We start from the raw sequence: 13,648 nt of genomic DNA, 5'->3' as shown, positions 1-13,648 counted from the left end.
ACCTCTATAGAGGTTAGTTTGGTTACCTCTATAGAGGTTAGTTTGGTTTTTAGTTCGTAAACATGTCATAATAATTTATTTTAAGAATTTATTGGCCTTTAATGCATCTGTGTTAATTACCGGAATGAATCAATTTATTATTTATTTATTTAATGAAGATTTATAAAAAGTTCAAAATTTAAAGTAAAATAGATTAAGAAATTACAATAAAATACCTTCTCCAAAATTGCTTCCCTGTTTACATCCATAATGAGGTTGGTTCTTTTATTTATACACCAAATTTTTGTGTGATTTTTCACTTAATCTATCACATTTTTTATTTTATGTTACAGACAATACTGCTCTCTCCGCTCGCTCGATTACGTATAACTTACGATGGTTACGTAACCAGTCGACCTGTGTGGATCCCCGTGCGTGTGTTGCAGGTAAATATCAACAGTACTTAGTTATTATGTAAAAAGTCAAGGCGATTTCAGAATTACCACCTTTAATAGTGCTGTAGATCAAATAAAAATTATCAAAACATAGTTTTTCAACAAAATTTATTATGTATTCAAAATAAAAATGTTACCTTTTTTAAGCAAGTAAAAAAGTAGTTTACAAAAATATTTCAGTGTTTCACGTAAAATAAGAGTAAATAAGAGCCTATGTATATGATTTTTTTCTATTAACTTAAAACACGAAATTCTTATCATACACCCATATATGTATATTGATTAAAATCAGATGCAGTTTTACATGAGATGTGGAAAGGTTTAATGTAAATATAAAAAATAGTAAAATATTTGTTGAATACTAGTATATTTTTTTAATAATACCAAGTAACGGGATGAACAAGTCGTTCGCCCTTTTCTTTTCCGCGTTTTTTTTTAAATTACTGGACTTGCTCTTGATCACTACTTAGCTCCGAAGCAAAGATGGGATCTGCGGTGGAACGAGCTTGCCCAGATGCCTATTCAGTCGCACCTTAAATATACCCGGGTTGTATGAATTCGGAAATACAGACGCATGCAGGGAATTCCGTTCCTGGGCTGTGCGCATAATAAACGATGATGAAAAGCGCTTAGTACGCCTGAAGGGAATATCGACCAAGTAAGGATGATATCCCGTCGTACGTCTGGATGTCCGATGGTAAAAGGGCGGGATGACCTGATGGAGCTCATGGGCACGCTCACCGAAATATATTCTGTAAAAAACCGACAGACGGGCAACTTTGCGCCAGTGGGCTAAACTGTGAACTTTAGATTCGAGCTTAACGTCGCCAATAAGTCTTCTGGCTCTGCGTTCAATCGAATCAAGAGTCTCAAGTTGATACTTTGCTGAGCCATCCCACAGGTGACTGCAGTACTCCATGCAAGGTCGGACTTGTGCTTTGTATAAAGTTAAGAGCTGTCCAGGCGTAAAATATCGCTTAACCTTGTTAAGGATACCCAATTTTTTGGCTGCAATTTGTGCCTTACATTCAATATAAGCGCCAAAGTTAAGGGTTGGTATATAAGCTACACTGTCTTGTGCCTGTCCATAACAATTACAGTAAATGCTGTAAAGAACAAGTGTTTTTATGGTAGGAAAGCCGTGTTAAGGAATAATTAAAAGTGTCATAACAATATAGTCAATATAATATACAACACTGCTTAAGTCATTCGAGCAATTTTAAAGGAGAGCGAAAAAACTGCATCTATTCTTGTATACAAACTTTTCAAGCTATCGTTAGTTATGGGTACTCTATTTATGGATAACTAATAGGTGTACCTGTATTGGTTATATAATTTTTATTGACATTCTCGTCTTATTTCGACTTTAGTCACTTTAAAAAGTATAAAAACTCGGTTTCCAACTTCAGCGGTGTTTTTTGCTAAGCGACAATATACAATAATCGCCAATTAAAGAAATATATAGTATTGCCTAATTACGCAATTTATCCGTAACATGTAATAGGTATGCCGTGGTATGTAAGAAGGCATTGTATTGACTACAAAGGCGTGCGGCATCGCAGTCATGGCGCGAAGCTATAACAAGTCATAAATATACACCATACACGAAATGTCGCACAGCGTCTGCGTGTACATTCAACACAAAGGTCAAAAGCAATCATTGTAGAAATATAAGGAGGCTTTTTACAATGTTACAATATATTGCTTTTCTACAGGCCATAGCGCCATTTCGAAAAAATTTTCAAGGGTACATTAAACATACTAAAAACCAAAACTAATTTTAAAACAGGATATAAATATTTTAAAACAGTCGATGAAACGTAAAACCTGCTCCATCAAACATAACCTGTTCCATATTAACATGAATCAGCGCAGTGAGATCTAGAATCCTCCATGAGCGGTATTTTTAACCGACTTCAAAAAAAGGAGGAGGTTCCCAATTCGTCTGTATGTTTTTTCTTTTTTTTGTATGTATGTTAAGCGATAACTCCGGTATTTGTGAACCTCCATAGTAGTCCCATTTCATTTTGAAGAAAATCATCCACCTCTAAGGGTGGCTGATCACACATGAACATTCATTTTTATGTATCAAGTCCTGTATAGTGGCGAACTAGGGGATATTTCAATAAAACTTGGCAAATAGATGTAATTCCACGTACTTCTGAGATCGGCTTTTTTAGTACGCTGTACTGAGATTATTTACATCTTATTTAGTTTTAGTTTCAAGCAAAACCAGTGTAATTTACATTATACAAAGAACAAAACTTTAGGTGCGTTGTTTATGACAAGGATGGCAGTTTTAGTCGATCCATCTTATTGTAAAATAATATTTTTAAATTTAACATTTTGTATTTAACTGTCTCCGAGGCCGAACGGTTACCATACTGGACTGCTATGCAGAGGTACCGGGTTTGATTACCGGGCCGGAAGAAATATTTGTATGGCTTACAGTTATTTCTCTCGTGAGTTTGGGTGTAATTTGTGGTTGTCTATGTGTATGTCCATGGCACCCGCGATACAGGATTTTTCTGGTGCGGGTATGTTGAGTGTATGCGTTATTTAACAATTGTAACATTTTATTTCAAAAAATCGACCTCAAAGTTCGTGGAATTACATTTATTTGTATTAGTTTCATTGAAATCAATTCATCCCTTACAGATACAATATTTTTTTCAAATTTAAATGGGTACCCTCTTTCGAGTAATCGCGTAACTTACACACCAAGAAATACAGTCGAATTGAGAACCTCCTCCTTTTTTGAATTCGGTTAAAAAGATAGCTTCCATTTTGTAGCTGTCTCGCATTAATGGCGCCTTTACTATTATACAAATAGCTACTATTATTTGAATAAAAAGCTCGCTGCCTACAGAGATTATCATATCAAATATACACATGTCAGTTTTGGTCTAACCCACGTCTAACCTATGAAGGCGGAGTTTTACAAAACGAACTTTGAGTTTTACCAAGGCAAGATGGCGATCTAAGCAAGTTTTTAGTATTTACAAATCGAAGTTTGCTTAAGTTTAAGCAAGAAATTAAATTAAACTTTGAGTTTGCTTTGTGGCGTGTGAACTGTAGTGGACGCCAAAATTATAGCATTGTCTACACATATACACGAAAAATAAATTTCTGTTGTGCATTTCTTAAAACACATATGCGAGCTAATCATTGAGAATTGGTGAGCAATACAACCATAATTTCATAATGTAATGATTATATTTAACAACCTATTAAGATTTTTTTATAATACAGAGCGTCGTCGGGGCGAAAAAGTCAAATAGTTGCAGTGCTTAAAGCTCTGTCAATGTCATGCGCGCGTCACCCTGAGACATAAGTTCAAAAGTTCCATGTGCCTGTAATTTCACCAGCACCTTTACCCTTCAAAACCGGAACGCTGTAATAATGCTTACATTACTGCCTATCGACAGAAATAGGTAAGTTGGCAGTATCTACCTGGCTCTACTCATACTAAAAGTAGTTTAGTATAAAATCCAAAGAAAACATAGCAATAAATCGCTTACAAGCCGCCATAATCTTACCCACTCACCATCAGATGTCACTGGTAATACGAATAAGGATAAACCTGATGTAAGAAACCTCAATAAGGCCAAAATTTGTGCTCTTAGCTCCAATAAATATAATAAAACTCTCTCTACCTTACAAAATGCACTTACTGATCACTACCAGATTATTCATCACTTAAAACAGCACTGCGGATTAGAAGAACTCCTACACGGTATTGCAAGCAAGGTGGAAAACTTCACATGTAGGGACTACTGCATTGTATTTATCGGTGATGAGGATTTTATAGGCTCCAAGAACCATTTTAAGTTGCTCAGCTATGTTAATGAAGCTCTATGAATAATTCAACACACCAATGTCATACTGTGCCTTCCAACTTACAGATTTAATAAGCATATCTTCAACGGGCGAGTGGAGAGCTTCAGTAACATGCTGTACTGGGATCCAGAGTTACAAGAGTATGCATATTTACTGGATACCAATTTAAACTTGGAATACAATCATCATATGTATCGCACCTACTCTGGACTCATTAAGTCTAAAGCACTACGTACCATCACTGAAGATCTGATGAGGTTGCTCTTACTTATCACGAAACACCACATAATATCTCCGTGTAACAATTCTAATTGTAATGATAATGTATTTTTTCGTCAAGATATGTTGGAAGCCCCAAACGCCGCCACAAAGTAAAAAAATATAAACTAACGATTTTCTACCAAAACGTAAGAGGAATAAAATCCAAGACCGTTAGCATAAATAATACCCTGGCTCAATTTCAAAACCCTATATTGGCAATTACAGAAACAATCCTCGACCATAGTGTTTATGATACTGAAATATTTCCGACTAACTATGCTGTCCTACGGCGGGACAGACCCGGAGGGAAGGGTGTGGGGCGGTGGTGTTTTGCTTGCCGTACGCCAGCCCTATAACGTCCAACGTACTGTTTATGACTGCACACCGGAAGACGAGATTGTTGCTGGATTGGTGAACAAGGGTAGCATACAGTTTATCTGTTGTGTAATTTACTTACCGTGTAAAATATCGGATAATCGCTATTTTAGCATGTTTAAATGTTTAGAATCATTGTTATCAAAACAATTGCCCGTTATAATTATTGGAGACTTTATACTCTGCTTCGCAAAGTGTACGGGATGCTTATGATCTGTTTGCATCACTATGCAATTTGGTGCAAAGCAATGCTATTGTCAATGGTCTTGGTCGTATTCTTGATTTAGTACTTTCAATACAGAACCAATTTACTATCAACGTTGCGGAGTCTGGAATGGGTTTGGTGGCACCGGAGGTCCACTGGATACACTTCAGGCGTACATACCAACAGAAAAGATCTCAAAATTGATGGACGTTTTCTAGACTTTAAAAAAGCGAACTTCATAAACTTATACATACAATTATTTAACATTGACTGGTCCCCGGTTCACCTGTCATCTGATACGAATAAAGCCGTTGAGATTTTCTACAACTTAATATATAATGTATTTGACTCTACATTGCCCTATAGGACCAACTCTGGGTCACGTAAATTATCTAATTATCCCGTATGGTATAGCTCTGAGCTGATTAAACTTCTAAAATTAAAAAAAATATTATCACATGTTGCATAAAATTACTAAGTATTAACTTTATTACGCGTTTTTTTATTATTATCGGAAACAGTGCAAATTGCTAATTACAGTATGTAACCGTGCTTACATGAATAAAATTGAAAACAATATTAAGTTAAACCCGAATACATTTTGGTCTCATATAAAATGAAACAAGCAGTCGAGCGACCCCACTGTGTTTGGTACGTCCAATTCACAGGAAGTCGCAGATGATTTTGCGACATTCTTTCGAAGCGTGTACCTAGCGTCGGTTCCCGCATTAAATCCTGATGATGCCTTCGCTGCCGTGGCTGCAGCGATTCCCGATTCATGCCAATTGCTGACCGATCTACATATAACTTTGGAACATGTAACTGAATCTGACGTGTACACCGCGATGAAACAATTAAAGCCTAAACTAACTCAAGGACCAGACGGAATTCCGCAAGTAATAGTAAAGGATTGCAGGGAAACATTTACTAGGCCGTTACTTCATATTATAAATTTGTCCATAAATCATAATACATATCCTAGAGTCTGGAAAACATCAAAGTTCTACCCATACATAAGTCAGGTTCAAAATCCGAAATTAAAAATTATCATGCAATAGCTGTCTTATCGGCTTTCGCAAAGGTTATGGAAACAAACATGTACAAGTTGATCTACGAACAACTTCGAGGATGGTTCTGTGATTAACAGCATGAATTTTTGCCGGACCGCTCCACGGCTTCCAATTTTATTAACATTACCACCACTATTGCTGATGAGTTGGACTCCAAAAGGCAAGTGGACGTAGCTCACTTGGACTTTCAAAGGGCTTTCGATCAGATTGATTGTGATATTTTGCTTCGGAAATTAGTTTGTACCGGTTTCTCTGTAAACTATTTGGCAGACCGTCAGCAATATGTGCTTTACAACCGGTATCAATCCCAGCCATATGCGGTTACCTCTGGTGTGGGTCAGGGGAGTTGCCTGGGATCACTCATGTTCTCGATTGTAGTTAATGACCTGCCGCTAACTGTCCGACACAGCAAGTGTCTCATGTTTGCTGATGACGTCAAATTGGCCATGACCATTAAGTCGGAGGCTGACTGTGTCCTCCTCCAGAAGGACATTGATAGCGTCTTTGGATGGGGCAATGACAACAGTCTACGCTTAAACGTTGACAAATGTATCATTGTATCGTTTGCGCGCACTCGCAAACAAATAATTAACACTTACAAAATAAAAGATACTCACATCAGCCGGGCTACATCTGTCAGGGATTTGGGTACATGGTTCGATGCCGGGCTGACTTTCCGGGAACATATCTCAAAATTAAATAAATCTTCGCGTAAGTCTCTCGGCTTTGTCATGAGACAATCAAGATCGTTCTAAAGTGACCGCACATCTCGTCTTTTGTATAATAGTTTTGTTCGTAGCAAGCTAAAAAGTAACGCTATCATTTGGAATCCCATTCATTATAATCACATATCGGCGTTAGAGAAAATTCAGAAGTCATTTGTTCGTAACCTTTATAGAAAAATTTACGGTTATTACCCCTTACTTTACCCTACTACTTTTGTTTTGGGTATGGTCAGCTACAGAACGCTGGAAGTAAGACGCAATCTAGCTCTTATGACCTACATATTTCGCTTGGTGCGTAGAATCTTGTACAATCCATTCATACTATCCATGATGGGCTTTTGAGTGCCTAGGACCAGCCTGGTGCGGCCTCACAGAAGAAGGCTATTTGCTACACCTTCTACACGTTCTAGGGCAAGTGATCTGGCTCTTTTGCCCCGCGCGCTTAAGTACTTCTATCGAATGCTTATCTTTGACTTTTCTTTGGACCTCTTTGCATGCTTGGAAGCCCATTTCACGGTTTCCGCGGGACGATATCTCGAGTCATTGACCATGGACAATAGTATCACATAAGTATTGTGCATCCCAAATAATTAATACTATGTTAATGTTTTAAAATTTGATTGTTAATAATGTACTTGCGATATGTCCAATTCCATGATTTGTTGTTTTTATCTAATTTTTTATTCAGTTTATTTTATGCAATATATAAAAATCAATGATTTGTAAATTTTCTTTCAATTCATTTTGTATCAATTATTTATTAAATATGATTCATTATTATTTCAATATATGATATTAGCTTAACAATTACTATTGTGTTTGGATATTAATCTGTAAGTAATATGTAATATAATAAATAAACAAAAAAAAAAACATGGTTGTCGTACATTCAGTGGCGTTGAAATTAACGAGACGATATGTAAGACACATCTTCTTTCTCATGTAGCTCTAAAATAACTAGAAAGTTTCACGCGGTTACACATTGTTGGATAACCAGGCTATTAAATATAGCTCAGTGCGATAGTTGATGTGGACCAATGACGATACTTGATTACGCAGCTGGTTATTTTGGGAGACTAATGCAAAATCAACTACAGTTATTCCCATACCTGCCCACGGATTACGCCGCGCGAGTTATCACTGATGCTGCATCTTTCGCAGCTTAATAATTGTACCACCAAAATACCGAACAGCTATACAGATCAGCAGTCTAGAACGAGATGCGTCATTCGCATCTTACTTTTGGCTACAAGCATGGCACTTCACTTAATCACATTTTTCAACTGGTAATGAAGCTTGGCCATGCATAATTAAACTGATCGTGATATTGTTGAAGCTCGAAAACTAGCGTACCTGGTTTGTGTTAAAACGTGAATTTTCGTAGTGCTAGAGAAAGAGTTCGTCCAGGTAAGTACTGCCGCTTTACCTATTTAATGCCGCCAAGCAGTAATGCGAACATCATTGCGTTCCGGTTTTGTAGGGTAAGGATGCTGGTGAAATTACAGGTACATGTGACTTATCGAGTTCTTAGGTTTTCGCGATTGTGACACATACGAAATTAAACTATTTTTACGGATTTAAATTGCGTATATTTGTTTTTCAAACAAATCGACGCGTCGTCGGTCCCTTTACAGGTCCCATACACGCGATTTAAATCCGGAAAAATAGTTTAATGTCCTACATGGGACTTGTCAACAGGTTAACGGGTGCAGTGGCAGTGATCTTTGCGATGCTTTGAGTCGTCCTGTCACTTGGTATCATAAAGAAAATGCAGAAAGCTCCTTATTGAGTTATCGGTTAACAGAAGGACGCTTTTAATAAAGCCCCGGTCTCAACCTGCACGACCTCACACGTGTGGTTGTATTAATCGGCATTCCCGAAAACTTGCCAATGTGCAAATTTTACCCAAATCTCAGTTGCATCTATGATTTGCAATTCTGTGGAGCGTATACTTAACAATCGAATCATGGTACAAATTAACGAGAACGGGAATTCTCACCTATCGCCAATACGGATTTAGGCAAGATCGATCTACTGACCTTATTGTGTATGTTTAGCCGTGGAGTGAAACTTTTTCCATGTCGTGTTGCAGATATCGTCAAGATCTTTAACACAGAGTCTGGCTTGCTAGGTTTATTAGCGAACTTCCCTCATGGTCTTTGTAACTCGCTTTAAGATTTCTTTATTAATCCACCAACCCACAAAATTCGTACCACCCTAAGACGTATTTTGCCATTCAAACGCATTTGGCTTTAAAGCTCGGGACAATCCACTGAAGAATGTGTGATTTTATGTAAGTTTATTAAAATTTCGCTTCTTTTTCAGTAACAGCATTTTAATATACTCAAGTCTGTATATGGGCATACGATTGCCAAGACTGGCATCAAAAATGGTTTTTGAACTTGTTCTATAATCTGAAAGTGAACGCCATATAGTAAACAAATATACAAGTGTACTCTAAAATGAGTGTCAAGAGACGAAGTACGGTTAGAGTTTTTCTGAAACCATTTGAAACGCGAATGATAAAACCCAGCATCTGAAGCGCTCTGTTAGTAACATGATTAAAATGTGTATGGAAATTGATGTTTTAATTTATTTGTTTATCCAAAATACTGTTCTTTCTTATGATATGAGTGACGGGATGAATAAGTCGTACGTCTGGTGGTAAGCGACACGCCTGTTCATAACAATTGCAGTGTCATTCAGAGCTTTAAAGCGCAAAGATATGAGGGGCACTGTCACTGCGCCTTGAGAAATAAGTTGACAAGTCCCATGTGCCTGTAATTTCAACCAGCACCCTTACCCTTTACAATAGGAACGCAGTAATACTCACATTACTGCTTAGCGGCAGAAATAGGTAAGGAGGCAGTACTTCCCTTGAAGAAAACTTTCACAAGGAGCTCTACTGCTACCAATAACAACTGTTACAAAGCAAACCCTATATATAAGGCATTATTACAGACAATTTCGATGCCTTACTTTCTTAAAGTCGTTTCTTATAAAGAGTGATTATTTATTTAGGAGATGGCAAAACTTTCTATTTATTTTCAATCTCTTATCAAGGGTGTTCATTTGGATGGATTCAAGAATAGGAAAAAGCAAGTATGTGAATATGAAGAAAATGTGATGTGAAATCAAATGCAAAATTTGTATATACAATCCATTTTTTGAATTTCAATAACTTTGTTCTTTAAGATACGAGTTTAAGATAGTATGGCGACGATATGATTTATAATATGTAAATCGAAACTTACAGAACCGCGGGAATTGTTGCCGCAATCTGATCATATCAGTAGATTGAATGATTTACTAAATTGCTTAGGCAATTCAAATAATATTTATCAACGAATAAACATTGTTATTGACGCATTTGTGCAATCATGGTAAATCTATCCTGTTCCATAATGATGAAACGTGTTATCGACTAATTAGTGTCAAGATCTTTGAGTGCTGTTACAAAAGATTTAGTAGCAGTAGAGCTCCTTGTGAAAGAGTTCGTTCAGGGAAGTACTGCCACCTTACGTATTCCTGCCGGCAAACGGTAATGTGAGCATTACTGCGATCCGGTTTTGAAGGTCAAGAGTGCTGGTGAAATTACAGGCTCATCGGATTTGCCAACTTATGTCTCAGGGTGACTTTCAAGCTATACTGCTAATAAAATGTGTCAGACAATCTTATCACTGCTTTTCTAGGTTTGGTCTATAGAACTATTTATGACCCGGTACTGTGAGTGGGAGATTAAAAGCCTGACTATGAGGACAAACACAAAAGCAATTTAGATAATTTTGTTCTTTGGTTGAACCGGAAGTACAACTCTGAAAAGTGCTCTTAACCGTTGAGCCATTGTAGTCATCATTTCACAGTAATTCTGGGGCTTAACCGTCTAACTTGAGTGTTCGTCTTACGGTGAAATGTCCAGTACTACGCATTTCAATTCCTAAAGAAAATTAATTTCTAAAATTGTAGTATTTGACATTTCATGCGGAATATTCGGCTGATTTTCAGGTTTGTAGTTTGGGAGGCCATTAGGTTAATTAAATCTTTACCCCAACCATGAGTTCACAGTTTTGACAGTCGTTAGCGACCGCGTGAAACATTTGTATAGACAATGTCATTTATTGCGACTTTTAGCGGCGTTGTATAATCTGCTATATAAAATTGATAAAGATTTTGAGCAGCCGCTGGCGATATCAATCCATAGTAGAAATAAAATGTTGTATTCACACTCGTATCTCGAATATAACGCCGCAACATTGCAACGACGGTTTGCACAATATCTGTTCTGCTATAACATAATTTGTGCCAATAAACATAAAAGCTTTTAACACAAAACCTTTTACATCTTTAACAAAAATAAGGAGTTTGTTCTAGGAGGTTTAAACTTATTTATAATATCTGAGCAATACCTATATATTAAGCTGTTTATAAATTTCCATGACAAATCAAGAAAATTTGTCAGAATTTTCAATATCCGTAAGTATGCCGTATTAGAATGTACCCGGTTTACGTTATAAAATCAGAGTTATTTATACGTATTTAGGTCTGGAGGCTACGTGATTTAGAATGGATTTTGTTTTATTTGTATCGATTTGTCATATTAGTAGATTTACGCGTCAAGAAAAACAGATACTGCCAAACCAAATAGGTGGATACGTAATTTTTGACGCGTGATATACAGTAACAGCACAAAAAAATTATACGCTTTTGTTCGAATATCGCCTTAAGATCAACGGAACAAGATCCGTCAATATTTAGCTTAATATGTTGCCGTCCTTACACACGGTGAAAGCGGGACTATAAAAATATCTCGTGTTAATATTTAATTTCTGTAATTAAATACACTCTGAAATATTTGTGACATGTGTTAAACTAAAAACTAATAAATGTTTCATTTGAAATATTTTAGATAAGTATCGGCCACGCAAAAGTGTATCAATTATTTTGATGTGATCTGTGATTTTGAATTTCGAATCGATTTTGGAAATGCGATCAAATAATATTTGATAAAATATAATCTCAGTACAGAGTACTAAAAAAACCGACCTCAAAAGTACGTGGAATTACGTCTATTTGCTAAGTTTCATTGAAATATCCCCTAGTTCGCCACTATACAGGACTTGATACTGGAGATAATAAGAATAGGTTCTCACTACGACACTACTTAAAGTATATCGAGAGAAAACGCCTTGAATTGGAGAAATAGCAAAATCAACTGAATAATTGCTAAAAGTAATTGCTCCTAAATTAAAGTTAGGCGCTATTTATAAAAGTGAATCTTCATGCGTGAACAGCCACCCTTAAAGGTGGATGATTTTCTTCAAAATGAAATGGGACCACTGGAAATGGAAATACCCCCTTTCCAACAAAAAAAGAATCATGAAAATCGGTTCACAAATATCGGAGTTATCGCGTAACGTACATACAAAAAAAAAACAAAAAAAAAGAACATACAGTCGAATTGAGAACCTCCTCCTTTTTTGAAGTCGGTTAAAAATAAAAAATAGTTTATTTGGCATGAAATACAATATATGAAAAAGTGAATGCAAATTAATAATCGAAACACATGTCAAATAGGTATATGACTCAACTATAGAGGACAATGAAGCACATTTCGCTTGCTGATATTCTCCTTAGCCCGTATGGTTAAGAACATACACAAAATGTTATTAAGTACTGCCGCCTTACCTATTTCTGCCGCCTAGCAATAATGTGAGCATTAGTGCGTTTCAGTTTTGAAGGGTAAGGGTGCTGGTGAAATTATAGAATCATGGGTTTTGTCAACTTAAGTCTCAGGGTGACAGACGCAGTGGCAGTGCCCTTCAAATCTTTGCGATTGAAAGCGAGTCATCAGAGGAGAAGCGAGAAAAACTGTTTTGCTAGATCAAATGGTTCACGTATTTACTATTATAGGTAATGAAACTATTTTTCCGGATTTAAATCGCGTATATTTGTCGCGTACATTTATCAATCAACCGTGACTAATAACAACCGGGACTTGTAAAGCGCCCGAAACGTTGATTTGTTTGAAAAAATAAATATACGCGATTTAAATCCGGAAAAATAGTTTCATTTCCTATATGTAACAATCGCGAAAACCTAAGAACTCGATATTTACTAAATAATATTCTTTAAAAAAAATATACGAGAGACCTAAGGATATTGTCTAAAGAATGTGCTATTATGTTGCACGATAGGATATATTTTATCTGATCATATAAAATCCTGGAACAGGCTAAAAGTCTAAAACGAATCATTTAATAATAAAATACTTAACTTTGTACACAATTTTTATATGGAGATATTTCTCTTTATAAACTACAGAGAGAGAGAACCTACTAGATTTTGGTTTTCAACTGAAACACCATTGTTATTAAATCCACATTTATCCTAAAATTTGTAAATTGCCCAGCGGATTAACGACACGACGCACCGCCCGCTGCCGCGTCAGTCGCCATCGGGCGCTTGTCAACGTCGGATTTGTGTCAAATTTTTTCCGCCTGTTATTATTTCATTCATAATAATTGATACCGCGCGGATTGCGGGAAGCGAGATTCGACTCCTCACACCTCACCTCCTAAAATCTAGGCTCGCGTTGAAATACCTCGCCTTAATGCTCTGGGTGGCACTGCAACTGCTATGGACAGGTGAATCACTTACCACAAGGTGCGCGACTTATTCATTCCGTCACTTGGTATCATAAAAAAATACGTGGCCTTGTTTATATACCAAAGTTATGAA

At 36.6% G+C, this 13,648-nt stretch overlaps 1 protein-coding gene across 1 annotated transcript in view; it reads right to left on the bottom strand.

Moving 5' to 3' along the window:
• The window catches only part of LOC113231751 (organic cation transporter protein-like), a 9,104-nt gene extending 8,855 nt beyond the window's left edge, over positions 1-249 (bottom strand). Inside the window, exon 1 of the mRNA XM_026466259.1 lies at positions 216-249. Within this exon, the coding sequence (XP_026322044.1) occupies positions 216-248 (33 nt within the window). The 5' untranslated portion in view covers position 249. The remainder of the gene's footprint in view (positions 1-215) is intronic.
• Positions 250-13,648: the final 13,399 nt, after the last annotated feature.

Source organism: Hyposmocoma kahamanoa, unplaced genomic scaffold (assembly GCF_003589595.1).
Source record: "Hyposmocoma kahamanoa isolate Upper Pololo Valley unplaced genomic scaffold, ASM358959v1 66, whole genome shotgun sequence".
NCBI lineage: Eukaryota > Metazoa > Arthropoda > Insecta > Lepidoptera > Cosmopterigidae > Hyposmocoma > Hyposmocoma kahamanoa.
Note: the sequence above shows the minus strand (reverse complement) of the source record. Positions and strands in the feature narration are given on the sequence as shown.